General features: G+C 49.5%; 1 protein-coding gene across 6 annotated transcripts in view; it reads right to left on the bottom strand.

The window, feature by feature from the left end:
• The window catches only part of UNC13D (unc-13 homolog D), a 58,927-nt gene that overhangs the window by 24,341 nt on the left and 12,370 nt on the right, over positions 1 to 22,216 (bottom strand). For all 6 annotated transcript variants that reach the window (XM_075903643.2, XM_075903641.2, XM_075903640.2 and 3 more), the window contains 12 exons: positions 13,260 to 13,292; positions 12,529 to 12,636; positions 11,415 to 11,474; positions 8,122 to 8,188; positions 7,665 to 7,857; positions 6,443 to 6,487; positions 5,592 to 5,660; positions 3,374 to 3,443; positions 2,488 to 2,592; positions 1,893 to 1,985; positions 1,175 to 1,278; positions 187 to 304 (listed from right to left, as the gene is read on the bottom strand). In XM_075903643.2, coding sequence (XP_075759758.2) covers positions 187 to 304; positions 1,175 to 1,278; positions 1,893 to 1,985; positions 2,488 to 2,592; positions 3,374 to 3,443; positions 5,592 to 5,660; positions 6,443 to 6,487; positions 7,665 to 7,857; positions 8,122 to 8,188; positions 11,415 to 11,474; positions 12,529 to 12,636; positions 13,260 to 13,292 — 1,065 coding nt within the window. The remainder of the gene's footprint in view (positions 1 to 186; positions 305 to 1,174; positions 1,279 to 1,892; positions 1,986 to 2,487; positions 2,593 to 3,373; positions 3,444 to 5,591; positions 5,661 to 6,442; positions 6,488 to 7,664; positions 7,858 to 8,121; positions 8,189 to 11,414; positions 11,475 to 12,528; positions 12,637 to 13,259; positions 13,293 to 22,216) is intronic.

Here is a 22,216-nt window from a genome sequence, read left to right on the forward strand (position 1 = left end):
AACTCCTTCCAAAAGGGGTCCCACCAGAGCCAAACCAATCAGTTACATTTGTGGCGCGTCTCAACCAGCCCACGAGAAGCCAAGAGAGGTGATGTGAGGAGGGCCCCTCAGCTGTCGTGGCTTATCAGAGCCTGCCCCTGCTCCCTGGATCCCTGCCCCAAGTGCGGCTATGGGGTCTGCTCCTACCTGCTCAGGCCGCAGCCTTTCCTGGACCCACTGGTACTCGATGCTGGTGATCTGGTGCAGCAGGCAGCTGCTGTTGAACTCTAAGCTCTGGTAGAGCTTGCTGTAAGCCAGCCACTGGCTGTAGTGAAAGGGGGAGGACACACTGTGAGCATCCAAGGAGCCACAAGCAACCCCCAAAGGGAACTGGGATAGTTGCAAATGGGGGGCGGGTGATTCTGCCGGCAATGGAAATTAGGGGCATTTAGGCCAGGCCCAGTATCCTCCTCAAGTAGGAACATGCTCTCGGGAGAACGAGGGATTCAGGCTCAGATGCTTCTTATTACCCCAGCAGGCCAGAGCCAGCCGCTCCCCAAGACTTGCTCAGGCCCAGAACTCCTGCCCCGCCTCAGCCCATTGTTCATGTGGAGGGAAAGAGAGGGGTGGGGGCAGGGAAAGAAGCTAGAGACAGTGGCAGTGACAGTTCCCCTGCTGATTGCCACGTGTCTCAGCCCATGGGAACAGCCATAACTGCAGTGTTAGCAGAATCAGGGGCTTCCTGGCATGTGCTCACACGCCAGATGGTGAGGGAGAGAGATCCAATGGTTCTGCTACCATAAACACACGGGGAGAGCATGTCAGTAGTGTTTGTCAGTAGCGATGCATGAGACAGAAGTGACCAAACACATGGAGAAGAGCAAGGAAGTCAGACTACTGACCTTGCCACAGACAGCAGGTGTGGGCATCTGCACTTTAACAACAACAATAATAACGCTATACTTCATACTCCCACAATGCTGGCTATCTTGGGTTCTCAAAGCATAGTCTGACTTCGCAATGCTTGTGAACTAGGGCAGTGTTATTATAATTTTATAGAGGCACAGAAAGGTGAAGGGACTTGCCCAGGGTCACCCAAAATCAGTGGCAGAGGTGGAAATAGATCCCAGGTCTCCTAATTGCCATAATCATTACACAATATTGCCCAGGTTAGCTGGGTGCATGGGATACTCACACCATGACCTGATGAAAGTCAGACAGATCTTTCTGAGCGGCATGCAGGTACAGGATCGTGCTGGCATGTTTACTGAGATCCCCATCCCAGGCAGTACTCCCAGCCTGTATGCAGAAGGAAGGAGCAAGAGAGTTAATCCTGCCCTGAAGAAGAGAAAAGAGCTTCTTGGAGCAATTCATAGAATTTGGCTCCTCCTAGGATTTGTACTTGGTTTTCATTTGCCCCGCCTCCTCTCTCAAGCTCTAGGATGGGCCCTTCAACGCCACACATAGTCATTGCTCCAGTCCAGGCGAATATCCACAGGGTTCAGCCACCGTCGGGTGCAGACCGAGGGTGGGCTTCCTGGAAAGTGCGGGACCGAGTAGTTGTTGCAGGAGTGAGGAACAGGGCTACAGATCTGCTAGCAGTGGTTCAGTTTTCATGTAATCTCACTCAATCGCTATAAAAACCAAGGTCTTTTACTGGAGACATCAGAGAAGGCTCCTTCTGCTGTCCCAGGTTGATGTTAAAGATGCCAGTGTGCTACACAACATGCCCCTTCTTAGCAACATAGGCTGATGTGTTGGATGCCTGCACCACAGGGGGTAACTCGTTGCTTTGGAAAGACTCTTGGGATACACCCCAAAGGCTCCAAAGAGTCACAATCCAGCCCATCTGCACTTCAACATGAAATTAAATCCTCCCCCAGCTTCCACCAGCTTGCTGGCTTCACATGTACCTGGTGCTGCAGGATCTCGTAGAACACCATCTGTTGTAACAGGTGGCGATGGACGGTGTAACTCGGCTGGGTCTTGCTCAAAGAGGTGGATCTCTGAAAAGAGAAACCAAAGTGGAGAGATAGCCCAGAGCATGAGCCGGAAGGGAGCATGTCTCCACAGAACCCCCAACATCCAAGCCATTGGACAAAGCAAGAGCCAGACTCATAGGACCCTTGTTTAATGGCAGGACTTTGGGTTCATATCCAAGTGACTGCATCCTTGGTGGGAGGTTTGGCACTGCCTCCAGGAAGAGTTAAGCCAAGTGTTCTGGTTTTCAGGGTCATCCATCACTAGGCACCACTGAGGCAGAAGCATAGACCTTTATCATGGGAGGACCCACCGAGGCGCTGGAGAGTGCCAAGGAGAAAAGAGAACCACACAGATACATGAGAATGAACTCTCCACTCCTCATTGCTACAGCAGCCCGTGGACCTTCCTACACCTCTGACCTCCAGAGCGAGCAGCCACAGGGTCAGCCCTGCAGATACAGCCCTAGTGAGCAACCCCCAACTCTACTGCTCCTGTTTAACCTCCTCCCCTCACAAAAACTCCTACTTTCTTGTGAGTCAGCAGGAACTGCAAGTGGCACTGCCCCCGGTCAGGGTAGGTTTCCGTCCGTGGCTCCAGGTTGTACCAATGGTCGTTCCTGCAGTGCAGTTCCTGTAGGCAGACAGACAGATGGATGGATGTCAAACACTGGAACATCAGCAATAGGGTGATCCCCATTTAGAGAATAGGATCCATCATGTTAATATGGAGTTAATATTCGACAATTAACATTTATACTTAATTTTTAAAATAACCCCTGGTCTGGGGGTGCTTTTCCTAATTTCTTAAATTACTCTTGTTTTTCAGTACAAATTCCACCAGCAGCAAAGCTGTTATACACCTCTGCTTCAATCACAAGCAATAATCCTTTGGGGTACGTCTACACTGCATCCCTAGTTCGGACTAGGGATGCAAATGGAGACGACCGAAGTAGTTAATGAAGCAGGGATTTAAATATCTATTTAAATATTTAAATCCCCGCTTCATTAACTACTTTGGTCATCTCCATTTGCATCCCTAGTCCAAACTAGGGATGCAGTGTAGACATACTCTTGCTGATTTACGATATGGCTGAGAACTGCACTAAAATTACCTTGGCCTGAGGGACTGATGACCTGCAGCAGGCTAGCAAAGGCCACCAGCCCCACTTAGTCATCACTTCCTTAAGGAAGTGTGGTCTATCAGTGAACGCACAGGATCCAGTTCAGGAGATCTAGGTTCTGCTGCTGATTGGTGCTGAGAGCCTCAGTTTACCTTTCTGTCACGTGTGGATTACAGTGCTGCTCAGCCCCTGGGAGGTCAAATGAATGCTTGTGACATGGTTTGAGATTCTCAGAGGAAAGATGCTAAAGAACAACAGAGCATTATTACAATCCTATGCCCCCGCTCTCACGTGCAAGCGAAGAACCACGTTCCCCAGGAAGTCGTCCTGCCCTTTATCTTTCCGAGCATCCTTAAAGATCCTGGAAAAGAAGATATAAATCAACTGGATGAAATAAGAAAATTATAGCCCAGGAGTGCAAAACTTCTCCAGGTTGTGCAATGCCTGGGGCCCAGGACATGGTCAGTGGTCCATCTAGCCCGGATGTAGCTGCCCCTGCTGTGACCCACTAGACCCCTCTCCTCTCCCACAGCTGAGCTAGAACCCAGGAGTTCTGACAGTTTCGCTCTCTCCCTGCAGATTTAATAACAAAGTAAGAATATTTATTACAATTTTAAACCTAACAATGTCTCTTAAATGACTTTGCCACAAGATGTCAGAACATGTTAGTATTAGAGCTGAGTGGGTCTAATATTTGTCCCGTTATATAAGCAACTAGAAGATGCATCCAGCATTGCTTGAGTCCTTAATTCAATTAATTTTTGTTTTTTGGAAAATAACATGAAAAAATGTTCATGCTTCATTTAAATCATTGCTCCGGGGCAAGACTAGGGAGGAGTTCTTCAAAAGAAAAAAACAAACAACAACCTACCACACACACACACACATTCTCCTGCCAACTAACTATTAAATTATATGCCAGAAAACTAGGGTTTTCAAGTGCCTAAGTAGCCCCTGGAATCACGTTTAAAGATGCCCCCCTCCCAACCAAAATCTGAAATGGCACTTGTGAAACTAGGGAAGCAAATGGTCAGGCACTTTCTCAGCTTCTTCTTTGTACTGGTGGATGCAAAGTGCCTGCAGAGCTGGAAACAGTCTGGTTGCAGGGATCACAAACACTCAGTCCTCGGGACTTATTTTACATTCCAACAGTATGCAAACGGAGTCACTTAATATGTAGATGAGCTGTGGCCCAAGACATGAGCCCCAGGTCTCCCAGGGGCCCCTGGAAGTCAGGAATTTGGAGACCACTGGCCACTGTTCCCTGAAAGCGGTGCATTTGTGTGGCCACTCAGGAGAGATTCCAGTGCCACCCAGTTAATTAACAGAGTGCCAATAGTTAGAGTTTTCTTCTATTGGTGGTGCACATTCATACATGCCTCAGGGCACATAAAATTTATTTCACACAGGGATGGAAAAAATCCGCACATGGATGGAAAAGATTTGAGGGAACATTGCCATTGGCTCTATGTCACTATGGGCATGCCTGTATTGCATGCTTTTGCCCAACCTCTCTAGAATCCACTCGTGTATTTAGGGGAACACAGTGCCTGAGCTGGCTAGTCTGGAGGTATGGGGCAAAGCGTGTGTTGAGCCTTGACCTGTGCCCTGACAGAGCCCTGGCTCATCCCAGGGTTGGGAGGGAGAGACATGACCACCACGAGAAGCACCTCAGCTAAAGCTATGGAAGGGCTAAAGCCACTTCCACAAAGGGCTCCAGGAAAGACAGACAAGTTCTCCCACAAACTCCAGCACCACAAAACAATCCCCAGAGAGGGGAGGTGCCAGGAACTCTGGCTGCAGCACCAGTGTGGGCACCGCTAACCTGGTGTGTGTTCTGCAGACATGTGGACTCTCGCAGCTGGGTTGGCTGATGCACACCCAGGAGCATGAGCCAGGGCACGTGGTGCTCCTGTCATACAGACACGCCCTACATGATGGCAGAACTGAGTGGGAAGAGGAAGCTGTGGCCTAGCTGTGGCCCAGAAAGGAGCTGCATGTCACCGGAGTCCTTGCCACACCCAGACTTCCATCTCCACGTGCCCTGGTCTCTTGCTGTGTGCATGCTGGGCCTTGTTAGTCCAATACCTCTGGATTCCAGGCTGGAGTACATCAGGCCCATCACTGTAGTGACCTATTTGGTGCTGGGCTGGGAAAGGGAGTTATCTGCCACTCTCCCAACACATCTCCAGGGAAGCCACATGCTCAGAGGAGGCTGCTCATTCTACCTCCCAGAGGAGACATTACTGCTGCAGATGAGGATGAACTAGAGTGAAGAACAGGACCTCGGAGTCAAGGAGCAACCCACCGCACAAGGGGATGACGAGCATGTTGCAGAGCTGCTCCCATGCCTGCAGCACAGCAGAGCGAAGGTCTGACACCCACCCCCAAACTCAGCAGGGGAGCCTCGCAAGCACATGCGGAACCAGGACCTTAGCGCTGCACTCAGATGCATGAACTGCTAACAGAGCTGGGTCAGACAGCCCGGCCACCTCTCCCCAGTACCCACCTCTTCAGGCCATGGAGGTCCGTCAGCTCTCCCAGCTTATGTCGCACAGATTCCACAGCATCCATGTCCCTGCAGGGGAGGGTCAGAAACACAGCAGATGAGGAGTGTGCGTTGACAACACATCATTGGTGTTAGTTTGCCAAGGAGCAAATTCAGGACTAAGGGAGAGTCGTCCCTTCCCCTTCCCCCCGGCGCACTCCACTGGGCCGCAGGAAAGTCACTCCATTGCGGAAGGGCAGAAAATCAGGTGGTAGGAGAGGTGAGATGATGCCCAGATACAATATCATGCTGAGTATAGTACAAAACCCTGCATTACTAAAAGAGAGAGCAGAGGTTTTGCAGCAACTGGGGCAGGAAGCTTGCTCCCCCTCCCACAATTCAAGGCCCTCCTCGTACATCATAAAGCCGGCAACAGGGCACAAGCCCAAGTTTGAAAAAGTCTTTGCACAACACCTTTGCAGAGATTACACAGACCCAGGGCATGGGGACTGGGATGAATGCAAAGGGTCTTTATTTCCTGTGCACCGATACGGCTCCCACCTCGCTATAACCTTTGCATGGAAATTCAAGGCTGGAGTCTCCATAACTTTGCACCTCATGCAATCCTTGGCCCCCGTGCAAAGTGAATGCGGAACACTACTCCTCTGATCCAACAGCACTGCGCGTGCACTCTGTGACACCAGTGACAGTGGAGTACCCGGACCTGGGGATGTTACTGGGGTTCCACACAGGGACCTGTTACTGCAGGTTCAAGGAGTGATGCTCTCAGGGCCCTGTTCAAGTGATCAGGGTTTCTGCACACAGACCGCGCGCTGGCATGTTCAAGCCCCGCTACGCTCAGTCACACTCACCACATGTCCAGGTGGAAGCTGGAATTTGTTTCATCATCAAACTCCCTGCAGGACACAGAATCAGAAAACATTATTCCTGGAACGCTGAGAGGGTTTGCACGCAGGTCACATATTAGAAAGGGAGGGAGAGCTTAAAGGCAGGCAACCCCCTCTCCCGAGCTAGCAACAGTCTAGTGCTGGGGTGCAGGTTTGTATCAATGAACAGAGACAGCTGGACCCTCACAACTGCTCTCCAGTTCAGACGGGGCACTCCCAGGCTTATGGGCGGACAATATGTTCCAAATCCTCAGCTTCTGTTCTGCGTCCTAGTGTGGGGGCAGCCTTTGGCAGATACCCTCAGAGTTTTTGGGCTTGCCCAAGAATACCAAAAGAGAAGCCACACGTCTGCCAATTATGGAAGACACAGGGTAAAATTATTGACGGACAAGCCCAGGAAGTCTAATCCCTGCAGTAAATCTGGTGTACTGGCCTGGTTGGCCAGATGCCCCCTGCAAATTTTTTTTAAAGCCCCCACATCAGATAGTCTCAGAGCCTGGGCCTACAGACTTGTGCTAGGGCACTAAAAACAGCCATACAGTCCAATGTTCCCTCTAACGTTTTTCCATCTATGTGCAGAATACATTTTGTTATGTGCACCGAGGCAAGTGTGGTTGTGGACCACCAGTAGAAACACAGGCTGCTGGCTGTGGGAGCTCTACTAATCAGCTAGGCCGCACCCAAATCTCTCCTGGGTGGCTACCCATGTGCTTAGTTTACAGGGAACACTGCTATAGACATTCATACTCAGGGTCTAAGCTCTAGCCGGAACAGCGATGGCTATTTTCAACACTGTAGCATGAACCCAACAGTCTGCAGACCCGGGCACAGACTCAGATCCAGAGAGTTTTGGTTTTGCAATGCAGACCCCCCCACCCAAGAGCTAAATGCAGACACCCCCCCCCCTCACTTGTCCACCATCTCCAATTTTTTCACTGGGCTAAACATGACACAGGAGCGTCTATACTTTTGAGCATGCAGAGGCCTATGTTTGTAGCAGTCTCCTGGCCTGTAATCCCACCCCCTCTCGTCTTGCCTTAACCACTAGCCCACATTACCTCCCAGGTTATGTCAATCCCAAAGACCAAACTTTGGGCCTAGATTCCTTGCCAATTGTCCGGGCTAGCAAAGAGGAGATAGCTGAGGCATCAGAGAAGGGAAAGGAAGAGACGAGGGGGAGACCTACAGCATAAATGTCTCATTCCACACAGGATTGAGAGTTTGATTTATGACTTGGGTGCGGTGGATCTGGTCTTCAGGGATCAGGTCTTTCACCACGGCCTTTAATCGCTTCTTGTTCTCCTGAAGGGTGCTGCTGTCACCGGAAGGCTCCTGCCTCTTTGATTCTATCCCCAGCAGGCAGTATGGGTCGCTGAACCCTACAACCACAAGACATCAAAACACAGTTCCTCCAACAGAAATATCTATTGTGACAAAAGGCAACCGCCAGCCTTTTGTCAATAGCCAGCCTGCCTCTTGGGGGCGTGGACAATTAGGGAAACTGAGGCACCGATGGGTAACTAGCTTACCTCAGGTCAAACATACCGATGCAGCAGGAGATGTGAGAACAGAACCCAGCACTCCAACCTCCTCTGACCAGGTAGGTACATATATCTGTACATCGAACATTTATTCACACTTACCACTGACATCTTTACCCAGAATGCCTTTGGCTTGCTTCACAGTCACTTTCAGACAAAAAATTGGTTTCTGGAATTAAAGCAAATCAAACAACTCAACTAACCTGAAGGGAAAAAAATTTCCATCACACACAGAAGTGAACGTGCTTGAGATGCATTTGTAAAGCCCATGTGGAAACAGTACACATGGTTCCAATATTGCCATCCCCACGCACTCAAATATCAGCCCCCAAAAAATCACAAGCAATGGCTGATAAATGATCTTTTAAAATAATAAACGTGGGAGGTTGGGGTGTGGGTGGTTTTTTTTGCCTTCTGGTTTTTCAGCTTCTATGGAGTACTCAGGTCACATTTCTCCACAACAAGGAGGACTTGACACTCACTTTAAAACAATGAAAGCTGATTTGCACTAAATAACCTGGCTCTAGCAGCTCTGAGTTTAAGGAAAACATCAAGCATCACTCTCCCCTTCCTTCCTCTCACTGCACATCTGCCTGCTGCCATTTCCAACTCAGCTTTTATGGCAATCCCCTCTCGCCAAGCCCTCCCCTCCCAGGGGGAGATCATGGACAGCCGTCCCTTCAGAGCAGTGTAGACCATTGACTAAGTGATGAAACTGACCTCGCTTTGTGCTGTCACATGCACAATTAAATAAGCAGAGCCCTGCTTTTCTGGCACTGCATCCTGGCCTGTTATCCTGCCAGGCCCCTTCAACCACTAGCCCACAGTAGATCTCAGACTGCATGCATCATGAAGACCAAAGTTTGGCCGAGGGTTACAATGTGCGCAGATGCTAACGGGGCCCCTTTTAAGGATACGACTGGAAAGCTGCAGACGGACAGATCCCTGCATGACTCTATTTCGTTTTGCTATACGAGGTCAGTGCTGAGAGAGGTGGCAAAATAGTCTCCAAAAACAAAGACCAAACCCAACCAACAAAGATTTCAATGGCTTCTGAGCCCTGAAAGCTTCTCTCCCACCACTGCACCAAGGGGAACAAATTAGTCACTGAACTTCCGAGGGACTAATGAGGAAGCTGCTGCTCAGTCACCTTTTCCAGCCATGAGACCCATGGAAAAAGCTGTAGAGTGTGCAAGGCCAAAGAAAGCATCTGAGGATAAAGGATTTATTGGAAATATTGTTCACAGTCACTGAGCTCCAGGCCAGGTACGGGGAGGGTGGGTGGGTGGGGGTGGGAGTGTGTGTGTGTGTGTCTCTCTCTCTCTCCCCGCCCCCCCCCCCCCCCCCACAGCATCCACTCCCTCCCATACTGGCAGCAGAACTGGCTCCAGACTGTGTTGGCCACCAGGCTGCATTCTGTAATTCCACCAAGGACCACTGAGAGGTGGGATCATGCTGCGACAGGTATGTCTACACTGGCGATGTGGGTGTAATTTCCAGCTCAGGCAGACATACCAGAGATGGAGGGGCCCTGGGCCAGAGAAAGTGGGATGCCCCTCCCCACCCCTTTGGCCTGCAGTCCCTCCTGTCTCTCCTGCTGGGGAGCAGGGTCAGCGAGCGAGGTCTTCCCTCAGTTCCCAGGCAGAAATGCCAGGTGGGTCGAGTGAGTCTGTGTGTGGCGGGGAGTGTGTGTGCAATTTTCTGGGCATAGGTCCCATTGGTTCAGTGGCTGCTCCACCACAGAGACATACTCTCGCTAGCTCTGATTGAGACAGCTGGCTAAAGATAGACATTAGCTGCCGCAGCATGGCCACTGGGATGGGCTAGAGCAATGTTTCTCAACCAGGGGTACTGGAGAGAAGTCCAGGGAGTACATCAAGGCAACTGAAATGTGAAGAAAACTGAAATTTTCTTATACGTTTTACAGCGCTTTATTATTTTTGTACTTTTTACACCCAAAAATGTCACCGCCTGCCCAGCTACGATTAAGTTGTTTAAACTAATGTGTTGCAATGGTAGAAAAAAAATGTGTGCGTCTGAAAACTGTAGGTACTGGGGGTACTTTTTTTTTTTGTTGAAAAAGAGGTACTTTCTTAAAAAAAGGTTGAGAAACACTGGGCTAAAGTTTCAGGCGGGTTTGTATGTGGGCAGCCAGTTCATCCTGCCACCTGCACTGCTGCCATAGCTACACTTCTGGTGCAGAAACACCTCTTGAGCTGGAAATCTCACCTCCAGTTCCTATGCAGTCACACCCTCGGGCTCGCTCCTCTCCGCTCTCATAACTGCTCTTTCAACCCCACAGACTTTGCAGAGGGGACAAAGGTTAATGGATCGGGGCTCATCCCATATAAGTCACCTACTCAGCTGGCTGGGTCCCCTCCTTACTCCCCAAAGCACAGGGGTTTAATCTGGATTCATAGCAATGACTGACAGTATCAAAGGACAAGCTTGGACCACAGCTAATCCATGCAAGCATTAGCTAACCAGCCGTTGTCCTACCATTAAATAAATAGGACACAGAATTTAGGATCAGTCCTTGTGGATATCCATATTGACCAGTCCTCTGGCATAGACCTAGCCTGTATATTATTCCATAAAACCAAAGCACTGAGTTAGTAACGTGTGTAGCACCAAGAGGTGAAACCAAACCTAGGACTTCTAGAGCACAGTGTGTGAGTCTCTACAGCTTGAGCTATAAAGCCAGCTGATGCTCAGGTGAGGCTGTAAAGCAAACTCATTCTCTCTGTAAGTCAGTGGTCCCCAACGCAGTGCCTGCGGGTGCCATGGCGCCTGCCGGGCCATTTCTTTGTGCTCACTGAGTGATTGGGGCCAGCCCCCCCCCGGGCACGTGGCACAGGGGCGGCACCAGCCCTGCAGCGCAGCACATGGGCGTCCCCGCCCCGGGGCACACAGCACAGGAGCGGCGGACCCGGGCGCGTGGCGTATGGGCAGCCCCACCCCTGGACGTGCAGCACAGGAGCGGCGCTGGTCCCGGGAGTGCAGCGCATGGGTGGCTCTGGCACCGGGCACTCAGCATATGGGCGCCCGGCAGCCCCAAAAGGTTGGGGACCACTGCTATAAGTGGTCTAAGTGCCACTCCACAGGACAGCAAACCACTCGCAGTAGGTGTGTGGGTTACATGCGCAGGAAATAGATACACATGGCCATGGCACCACCCCATAGAACAGGGAATACCTTGAGTTCTTGTAACAGATGCACTTCCCTGGGGTGAGAACAAATGAAGGCAGGACTCCTGTAATAATCACACATTCATACACATGCACAAGCTGACCCTGCTGAGCTCAGTGGGAGTTTTACCTGGGCTAGGGCCCACAGCAGGAAGTAACCTGCACAAATTCTGGGTAATGTGAACTGGAAAGAAGTCCAGACTTTACCTCAAACTTTTGGACCCGCTGCAGTATAATGTGATGCTCCTCTGGCTCCATGCTGAAGGCCTGTTTTAATATTAAAGAAGATAATAGGGTTGGTTTTATAACAACAGTACTTGGGATACATCCAAGGGCTTCCCCTCTGGAGCCACCCCCTCCCTTCCTCTGGGAGCCAGATGGCTCTCAGGAAGGGTTTGATGGGAAAGGAGAGAACAGCTCAGATTAAGCCTAACCAGGACCCAGATTCGTGAACACTTGGGCGCAGTCCAGGCAGAATTCCAAACCTCCCCTGGACAAAGGCTTCCTGGCGGCCAGACTGCTCCACTTCTGTCCCCGACCGTGGGCAGACTCTGCTGCCCTTCTCCTTCCGGTGGACAGATCTTCCCTTCCCACTCCCAGGTACCTGACCCTCCTGTGACCCTGCTCGGTGTGACTCAGCATTGCCCAGTGCTGCTGCCTGCTGCTGGGACTGTGACTCATGTCTGTGTCCAACAGACCCCCCCTCCCCGCCCCCACGTGCAGGAGCTCAGAGAAGTTCGTGTCTCACTTCTGCTCTGGAGAGCAGCCCTGGCCACTTGCGGCTGCCAGCGTCCCAGACATGGGCAGAAGAACTTTCTCTCATGGGAACCCCAGAGCTGGGGCTGCAGGGGGCCTCTTCCCAATGTGAGACTGAGGCTATAGCTACACTGCAGGTTTTTTGCAGAAGAGGATATGCAAATTACATGCTCATTTGCATATCTTCTTCTGATTCTTTTTTCGGAAAAGGTTTTGCCACTAAAAAGCCTCATGTAGACGGGGCCATTTGTTGGGGGGGGGGGGAACCCTTTTATTGCAAGATCCCTTATTCTTCAAAAATCAAGGTTTACAGGATATTGCAAAAAAAGGGTTTCCCCCCCCCCCAACAAATGGCCCCATCTACATGGGGCTTTTTAGCGGCAAAACCTCTTTCACAAAAGCAATTGGAAGACACACAAATGAGTGTGTCATTTGCATATCCTCTTCCCCTAAAAAAACACAGTGTAGACATAACCTGAGGGGTTTCCGGGCTAGAGGATCCTTGATGACAGGACAGGGTTTCAAGGTGCTTCAGGATGTGCAGGACTTGGGCCCAGGGACTGACCTTTTGCGTGTACTCATACAATTCATCAGCGTCAGCAACATGGTCGGGTTCAGGCGTGCCCAGGCGGTGCACAATGGTGTAGAGAACCTCCTCGTACAAGAGGTTGAGCTGCAGGACAAGGGGGTGACAGGTCACAGCCAGCTCCTCTGCTAGACAGTGCAGTGCGTGAGCTAGCCGACAGCCTGGGAATGAGGGCTTTGCTCTGGGCAGGGACATACGTGTTGTACTAGTCAAGATTTTCCTCCACAAAGCACAAGGGGAAACCTGTTTGCTCATCTTCTCCAAACAACATCTGCTGCCCAGAATGCACAGCAGGGCTTACTGTCTAGAAAGCTCCTATGTTATCCCATGCCTCAAATCAAGCCTGGACACACCCCTTTTTGGCATCAGCCAACACTTGCTTTCAGACATGCAGATGTCTGCAGATGATTGGCAGGTTGCACAGCAATGCGCTTCCTGAGTTTTGCTGCCAGGAAAAGCTGAGGCTGTCTGAAGCTGGAGCAGGCTGGTAGGGACTGGACGTTAATCTCGTCAAACCTTGTTCTAGGAGTTTTGTCAGCTAGCTGCAATTGCCACTAATTAGCCTCTTTGTTGACAATCTCTATGGACAACTAGTACCCAGTGAGGACAGAACCTGTATGCATTGCCATTGCCTGTCCAGATGGATGGAGAAAAGAACAGCCGTATCCAGGGCTTCTACCAATACTCCACTGATTATGCCAGACTCGTACCTCTTGCCTGGAAAATCGGTGGGACAGGTCCATCTAGGAGAAACAAGACAAACAAACACACATTTCCATTCAGTTTTGCTGGCATCAGAGAACTGTTTTTTCGTCAGATGCTTTCCCTGAGATTGCAGCAAGGCCAAGGGAGCTTCCCACTCCACTCTGCATGCTTTTAGGAACAGCACGTAGATTGTGGCATACGCATCAGTTTCCTCCAATAGCTTTGGGAGAGCTTACTGTGCTAAATGCCTATAGCAATTATGGCCCAGGGATTGTATGGCCGTCCCTGGAGGGAGAGAGACCACAGCCCCTCACGTGCTAGGACAGTTGGGGAGTGATTAAGCAAATTCACTTGGTACCTCTTGGGAGGTGGGTGTTACAACACTGGAGAGACTCACATATTGTGGTTCAAACCATATTCTCTCGCGCAGTGTTTCTCAACCATTTTTTTTTATAAAGTACCCCTTTTTCAAAAAAAAAAAAAAAAAAAAGTATAAGTACCCCCAGTACCTACAGTTTTCAGACACAAAATGTTTTTCTACCATTGCAACACATTTGTTTAAACAATCATAGCTGGGCAAGTGATGAAATTTTGGGGTATAAAAAAGTACAAAAATAACAAAGCGCCATATAATTTCAGTTGAATTGACATACCCCCCCCAGACGTCTCTCAAGTACCCCTGAGGGTACTCATACCACTGGTTGAGAAACACTGCCCTAGCAAGCCAACTGACAACAAAAGGCCCTTGGATAAACAGCCTAAAAACTGACTCAGGCCCTGCTTTTAGACCCAGCAAATAGAAGCTTTTATCCTAAGGGGGGCCCCAACCCTTCCTGGCACAGGTTAGAAGAACTTGGCCTGTTCTTGGGGGTGTTTGTTCTGAGCTGTTATGAACTTGTGATCCCAGAGAACCCCCTTGGCAGCGTTTGACAGACTGATCAGCTGCCAGAGCCCTGTTGGAGCTGGGATCTCTGGTAAGCTTATGAACATGCCGGTAGAGTCTTAGATTGTTTTAAATGTTTTCCCTCGGATGCTTTTACCTTAAGAATAAATACGCTTGCGTAGGAAGAACTGTTGTAACTTAACTGTGGGCAGCTACGTTTCTCTGAGGAAGGGAAGCGAACTGGGCTTGCTTAGGCAGTCTGGCTTGCTGGGGAATTCACAGAGTAGATAAGGAACTGGGCTGGCTGGAAATACCCTGGTCAACAGCAAGAAAGACTCAACTCCACCCAAGTGAGGTAACAGCTGGAGAGTGAGAACCCTAACAGCGGGTGTTCTTGGCAGACCACAGAGGGGGAAATATAGGTACAGTTGCCCTAAATTGTGACAGATTATTTTGGAAAGGCTCAAGAACATGTATAGTCTGTACTTCTAGATCAGCAGGTCTCAACTTTCTAGACTACTGCACACCTTTCAGGAGTCTGGTTTGCCCTGCGTACCCCACATTTCATCTCACTTAAAACGACTTGCGTACAAAATCAGACATAAAAAATACAGAAGTATCCCAGCATGCTGCGACTGACAAATTGCTGACTGACTCATTTCACACTGTAATTATAAAATAAATCATCTGGAATATACTACACTTATGTTTCAGAGTATGGCCCATAGAGCAATACAAGCAAGCCACAGTATGACGTTTTAGTTTGTACTGGCTTCATTTTTATGTAGCCTATTGTGAAACCAGGTGAATATCCAGATGAGCTGATGATGTACCCCCAGGGACATGTGTACCCCTGGCTGAGGACCACTATTCTAGGCAGTCTAGTGGCATCATTGCACATACTTGTGGAAAATCTCTACCCTTCTGGGCCTACAGGTGTGATTCATAAAATCATTGCCTAGGACCAAACAATTAACTGCTCCATCAAAGGAGGTCCACCTCAGTACACAGTGCTTTGAGGAGGCGCCATTAGGGCTGTGCTCACAAATCTTTGCGGGATAGTTATGGGTCTCGACAACAGGGCCTTCACAGAGAGTTCATATCACTGTAAAAGGCCTTGACAGAATGCCAACAGAATTTCACACGCAGCAGGGCAGGGCCCATACACCTGGTCCATAAAGACACAGAGCCCAAGGAGTATGCCCACCAGCGCACCCTGCACCACGCACAGCTTCGATACTGTGACCTGGAAGGTCTCAACACAGCGTCTCCACCACGTCACACGGACGTGGCCAGCAGGGCCAAGCAGCAGATCAGTGGAGTGGCAGGCACATCTCACTGGAACTCCCAGAGAAAGACCCAACCACGTTACACTCATCGCCAGCCAGTAAATAAGGGCCCTGCACCATAAAACAAACACCAGGAGAAACAGCAAAACAGAAACTTGCACCCTCCCCTCAGCTGCCAGCAGAATAAGCCTTGCTGAGCTCTCAGTTCATGAGGGATTCAGTTGGGTTCTGAATGCCCCAGTCAGGTTTGGCGTGGAGCTGGGGCCTGCTTGGCATCTAGGATTGCCAGATGGTTCAACCAAAAATACCAAACCCTCCTCCTCATCCCCCCCCCCCCCCCCCAAAAAAGACAGCAGGGAAAAAATTCTGTTGAGAAAAAAAAAAGGCGGGGGGGGGAGGGACCAAAGTTGAGCAAAAAAAATTAAAAAATTAAAAAATCCCATCATGGCCCCTTTAAGAAACGCTTTTGAGGCTTTTTGGCCCTAACAGGCTTCTAGCAGCTGCCTGCCATCTTGCCTCCCTGCACTGGGCCGGACAGCTCCCCTGTGGAACCCAGTAAGCACTTGGGATTTTCACCTCCTGGCCAGGAAAAAAAAAAAAATCAGAAAATACCAGACATTTCAGGTGTCCGGTATTGTCTGATTTTTTTTTAACCAGACAGGAGGCAAAAATACCAGACTGTCCAGGTCAATACCGGACAGCTGGCAACCCTATTAGCATCTCTACTATGCACCATTTTACTTATCAGGGCTGCTCCACATAATGGCTTTATTACACAGGGGCAGTGGGAGCCTCGTGGAAGGGAAAAGCAGGTGAGGGAGACTGGGGCTATGTCTACACTACAGAGTTTTTCCTGGAAAAACGGCCATTTTTCAAAAAAAACTTAACTTACATCCACACTGCAATTGCGTTCTTTCGAAAAAAAATTGAAAGAACAGAGAGGTTTTTCTGACACTGTACATCTCTCTTTGTGGAAGACTCCTTTTTCCAAAAGAGTTCTTTTGGGAACAGGCATGCGTGGACAGGGAAGAGGGAGTTCTTTCAAAAGAAGAGGAAAGAGGAAAAAGCACAGGTGCCCTGGTGGCCACTCTGTCCATAGTAATCCCAGCTTAAATGCGAGCTAGCATCCATTCAGTGTAGGCACTATCTTTTGAAAGAGCAGATTGCTTTTTCGATGCGCTTTGGCAGTGTGGATGCTCTCTCTTTTGGAAGACGTTTTTTCGGAAGATCTCTTCCGGAAAAGCTTCTTCCGAAAGAAGCCTGCAGGCTAGACGTAGCCTGGGACATGCTATCAAATGAGGTCCCACAAATCCCCTAGTTAGCCCCATCTTAGCCCTTTGCAAGGGGCAGAAGCAGACCAGGGACTAGGCAACCTAAGAAAGGCTAGTCACTGGATATGAAAAAAGAAGGAAAGGCAGCAACAGAAGTCTGGTAGGGGAAAATTTGAAAGAGGGCAAATACTACTGCAATAGCTGCAAACTTGTGGTGTATCCCAGGTGGGGGAAGGACTTTCTTTGCTTGCTCTACACAGGGGAGACGAGACACTGTAGTTGGTTTTTGTTTGGGGGTAGGCTGCATCACCCTCCTGGAAAGAAACAGACCATGGGACCAACCCCATTAGGAATCCCTCGCAAAGAGCAGAGCTGACCTGAGTAATTCTTGGTGGCAGTAGGTCAGAGACAAATGCTGCAGATCAATTTGCGAAAGGCTGGACGACTTTGTGACCAATAAATATCTGTAACTCCGCAAGCCAAGAGAACAGAGGAGGACACAAGTCTCATGCTTCTATTGCAGCAGTTCCCAACCTTTTCCAGATGGGGACCCCATTCTGACAATTCAGAAAGACTTGGTGACCCAAGGCCATTCAAAAACAGAGGGAAGTGGTGGTGGGGGGGGGGGGGAGAGCCACCTGGGGAGACACTTGGTGGCCCTTTTGAAATGTAATGGCCACCCATATTTGGGTCCTGACCCATAGGTTGGGAAACCCTGGTCTATTGTCTCAGGGACCAGGAAGAACATTTTCTTCCCCTCCATCCCCACCCAGCTACCACCAAAAGAGCAGAACTGGCTACCTAGGTGGTTGTTCCTAGCTCTGAAGCGTAGAATATTGGCCACTGCTGAAGGAAAGATGGTCGTCTGGCATGGCTGATACCACGTGCCTAGGGAGTGTAGCATGTTCTTTGCACCATTCCTGGGTTCTGAACCACTAAAAGTGAGGCCTTTTGGGAAGCACCTGCATGAACTAGCCACTAGATGCTGGGATCTCTCGGTACTTCTGAATGTTTCACATTCTAGTCTGGTGCCACTGTGGACCCAGAAATCCCCTCTGAATAGGCGCCTGTTCAACACGGGGAAGGGGAAAAAATCCCCCTTTGGGAGAAAGACAATTTCTTCCAACTCAATTATCCAGGCCAATCGCTGGTTGGAAGTGGCAGCAGAGCCCTTGGCTGCAGACAGTTCCTTGGAATCCAGCCTTCCCGCACGAGAGCATGGGCGTGCATCAAACACGTTTCGACTCCATTCAGGAGGCATCGGTGAGGGGCAGGTACGTTCAAAAGAACAGGAGAGATGCTAACGTGGCATTGGAACCATGTGGTGGTGGTACAAGTATCCTGTGGTCCCAACACGAAGGTCAGGAAAACGCAGGGGTGAAGAAAGAGGACAGATGGGATTCTCGATACAAGGCTTTGGTGAATTCCAGGGACTGGGATTGGGAAGCGAGGTGGCTAGAGAAGGGGTGGGAAACTAAAGGCCCAGAGGCCAGATGCAGCCCCTGGCTTGCCTGGATCCAGCTCCTGAGGCTCAGGGCTTCCCCTCCCCAGAGTCTGCGCTGGCTTTCCAGCCCCCCAGCTGCCCCATCGCAAGGCTGGAGCACATAAAATCACCTAGCCCTGGCCCCCCTAGACTCGTGTGTGCAAGGGGAATGTGGGGAGTGTCTTTCTCCTCAGTCAGAGGCCATGTCAGTGAGGGTTTGGTGATTATTTTTGCTTCTCACTTGTGTGTGGCCCCCGACTGATTTTTCTGTGGGGCAGCAGCCCCTGCCCCAAAAAAGGTTCCTCGGCACTGGACTAGAGACTTTTTAAAAAGAAAGGGCTAAGATTTGTAAAAAGGAACCTCTAGCCCACACTATACATGTTGATCTCCTAGAAATACCATGATGGCAGCAGTCCCCAAAGGAACATTGTGTGATTCAGGAATTATTCCCAGTTACAGAACAAGATGCTCTTCTATTTATGGTGGCTGAGGTTGCATTTCAAGGTCATGTCACACTGTCAGTTTGATCTCCCTTTGAGACAGTGTTGTTTTGGGGTTGTAAAGTGAACACTGAGAAGCCAAGAGGATACATAAATCCTACATGTGTTTTCTAGGAAGGAAATATTGTCTGAACAGCATCCTTATAAAGCATGGATAATAATAGTATCAGATTTTCTGAAAGTTACACATTTGACCTTTGCAACAAAATGATTGTCAGTATCAAGCACTGCTTACTTCCAATATGTGCTTCATGACATGGCAGATCCTGTTGCAGCTGGGTGAATTTTTGAAAATTTGTTTAACCTTGTGCATTATGTAAAAACAACTCAATCAAAACTCAGAATTAGACACGGGCTTTGGATCTAGAACACCCAAGCATGGAGCACATTTGGGTCCCTTCCAAGTGGGGCAGCTAGTCCTTCTTTGTTTAACAGAAGGGACCCCAGCAACTCTAAACTTTGGGGAAGTTCAACTCCCAGCTTTGCGGCTCAAGCTCATTTGTAATCAACATGGGAACTTTCCAGCCACCGTCCTTTCCTCTGCCAAAGCCAAAAAGATACAAGCAAGTCCTCACAAGCCCCAAGTCATTTCTTTTCAGAGTCTTCGCAGCTTATTAGTAGGGGTTAGCGCATAGCTGGTGAACTCAGAATTTGAGTGGGCCTTGATTTCAGATATTCACTCACTCAACCCACACCCCAAGAACTGAACAGCGCGTTCCCAGCATGTAGCATCACCTGATCTGGGGGTGATTTCAGCACCACAAACTGGATGATCAGGTTATGTTTTAACTGAACATGGTACACTTTAAATTCTCATGTGGCCTGAGGCATTTGTCTCTCAGCAGCATAATGACTAGGCACAAGCAATTAAGCGTGGGCTGGTTAAAGGACAGTGTGAACAAACATTGTCACACTCTTTGGCAATAGATCAGCTTCAAATTTTCCTTAGGCCACACATGAAATGAGTGTTCCTTTTGACTCAGGGCTCAGCAGACAAATACGCACGTCACAAAACCACCACTCAGTTTCACCAAAGACTCCCTCAGTTCAGGGAGGGCCTAAGAGTGAACTAGCAAGTGATAATAAACGTCCACTAGCAGAGGCAGATGAGAGCTCAGTAGCGCTGGAATGGCAGAGGTGCAATAGCTGCATTACTTATAGGAGCTGTAAGGTTTAAAAAAAAAAAAAAAAAAATGGAAACATTTTTCTTCTAAATACAAAAATTAGGGCCAAAGTAATTCGGGTATCTGACTGAAGTCAGTCGTTACATCCTCATACTATAGGGGGAGGGGAAAGCCATTCCTACCCTCAGGGCGGATATAGGGCAGGGCGAGCGGGGAGGCCGCCACCATGCACGCGCCGTGGCACCACCACGCACGCGCCATGTCAAAGGGGGGGCCCCGTGAAATTGTGCTGCCCTGGGCCCCTACAATTAGCACGAGACAGCTGGAATCTGTATTTCACTCTGTAGTCCCTGCTTGCAAAGATCCTCTTTAATTCAACAGCATCCCCTCTATCCAACCATCTTGCAGACTGAATCACTAGTGCAGTAGAGTATCAAGCACAAATGGAAAGGACTTTGTTCTTCCTCATCCAATCCCTTATCTGCTGGACACCAGTTCCATTTCTTCCCCAGACACAGGCTGCAGCAAGGGTGCAAAAGGGGAAGGGAGAAGCTGCTTTTGTTTCTCTCTCTCGATGGTTTCATGCCCCCTCTCCCAGATAGAAACAACAGTCTCTTTCTTCCTTACCAGCTTGATAAATTCAATAGGGTGTGTTTGTTCTGGGGTTGGTGGGTTTTTTTGCTCATTGTGTGTGCATCAAAATTGCGATGGAAAAGCTAAGATGGAAATTCTGTGCTGAAGGTCCTGAGGCCTGTGGTCATTCTTGCCTCTTGTGGGGGCACTGGGGGGGGGGGGGGAGGGAGGGAGAGGAGGAGTTCCCGAGTCTAGGTCTGAGTCTTATGAAAGTCTCCTGCACTCATGAGCCTCTCTTGTGGGTGGACAGTTTCACTGATCAGGCAGAAGATGCCTGATGTGGCAGAGCAGAGGGGCTTTATCAGACAGAGAGCTTGGGGAGCCAGTGCAGAATGTTTCTAGCAACCCTTTGCCACAAACTACACAGGCTGCTGTGATCTGGACTTGTGGGAGACTTTTCCAGAGCATGTGGCTTTGAGCTGCAGTAATCAAACCTGCGAAGGACCAGCTGTGCTACAGTCTTCAAGCTTGTGACAGAGGGAAGTGGGAAGTTTTAGCAGCTAGTACTTACTACTTGGGCATACAGAAGCCCAGAAGGACCTGAAGGCTGTGGGTCCATTTAAGCCAAGGACAGAAGCTGGGGAGGATGGCTAGAGGAGGAAGGTACTCAGAGTACGTCCTCCTTCGCTGGTGGAATTGGAAGGGTGGAACATCTCTGGCAAAAAAGCATAGTACAGATGCCCTAGTGCTTGCCTGTACCAGCCTCTCACCGGGCACTTCTGCTATTTGATAGCCATGAGTATAATCAGGTTTCCCTTCTTAATCTCCCTCCATTATCGCTGCACTGCTGCTTGGCTCGATGGCTGTGTATAGAACTATAGGCCAACCAGCTTGGCTTGGTGTAGACTAGGGATGTAATAGTGTAGTTGATTAACTGATAAGCAAAAGCTTATAGGTTAATGCTATAGTCTACATGCATTTGCCCCCACTACCGCCAGTAATTTTTTTTAACAGACTGGCCAACAGTCTGGCTCAGTCATGGCTTGAAACGGGTCCAAGATCTACCCCTGCTGCAGCTCTGCATTTAAAGTGTTTTAGGAGCCAGGTGGGCAGGCAGCTGAGCTCAGTTCCTGGCTGTACTGGGTCTGGGAGCTCACACCTCCACATCAATAGGGGCTGCTGCCACCCTGCACTGTTGCCTCTTTATAAGAGGTACCAGCACAGGGCAAGAGGCAGCTGGTTTTTAAATCTGCTCCCCTTACAGACCAGCTCCCACCTGGCACCCTGTGCTCCTGTCTCTGATACAGAGGCAGCAGTGCGGAGTGGCAGAGGGCTCCTCAGGAGCGAGGCTGGAGTGTACTAGCTGCCAGCCCTGCCCCCAGAGACTATAGAATAGTCAACTAGCTGATAAAAATTCAAGGTTACTTGACTATTCGCTTAACCGATATTTAACATCCCTAGTGCAGACCAGACAGCAGCGTTTTTACCAGTAAGTCACCTACACCCGCACGAAGTCTACACTGGAGCTCCCATGATTGCTAGACTTGATGGAGCAGCAACAGAGCGCTTAGTTACTGTAAACACAGATCATTTGGGGCTAAGCACCTTCTCCAAGGTGTTGAGAGCCCTCTGCTCCTTCTAGAATAGTGATAGAAATGTAGCCATGTTAGTCTGGTGTAGCTGAAACAAAATACAGGACTATGTAGCACTTTAAAGACTAACAAGATGGTTTATTAGATGATGAGCTTTCGTGGGCCAGACCCACTTCCTCAGATCAAATAGTGGAAGAAAATAGTCACAACCATATATACCAAAGGATACAATTAAAAAAATGAACAC

Source organism: Pelodiscus sinensis, chromosome 20, assembly GCF_052426305.1.
Source record: "Pelodiscus sinensis isolate ZL-2025 chromosome 20, ASM5242630v1, whole genome shotgun sequence".
In the NCBI taxonomy this organism is placed as follows: domain Eukaryota; kingdom Metazoa; phylum Chordata; order Testudines; family Trionychidae; genus Pelodiscus; species Pelodiscus sinensis.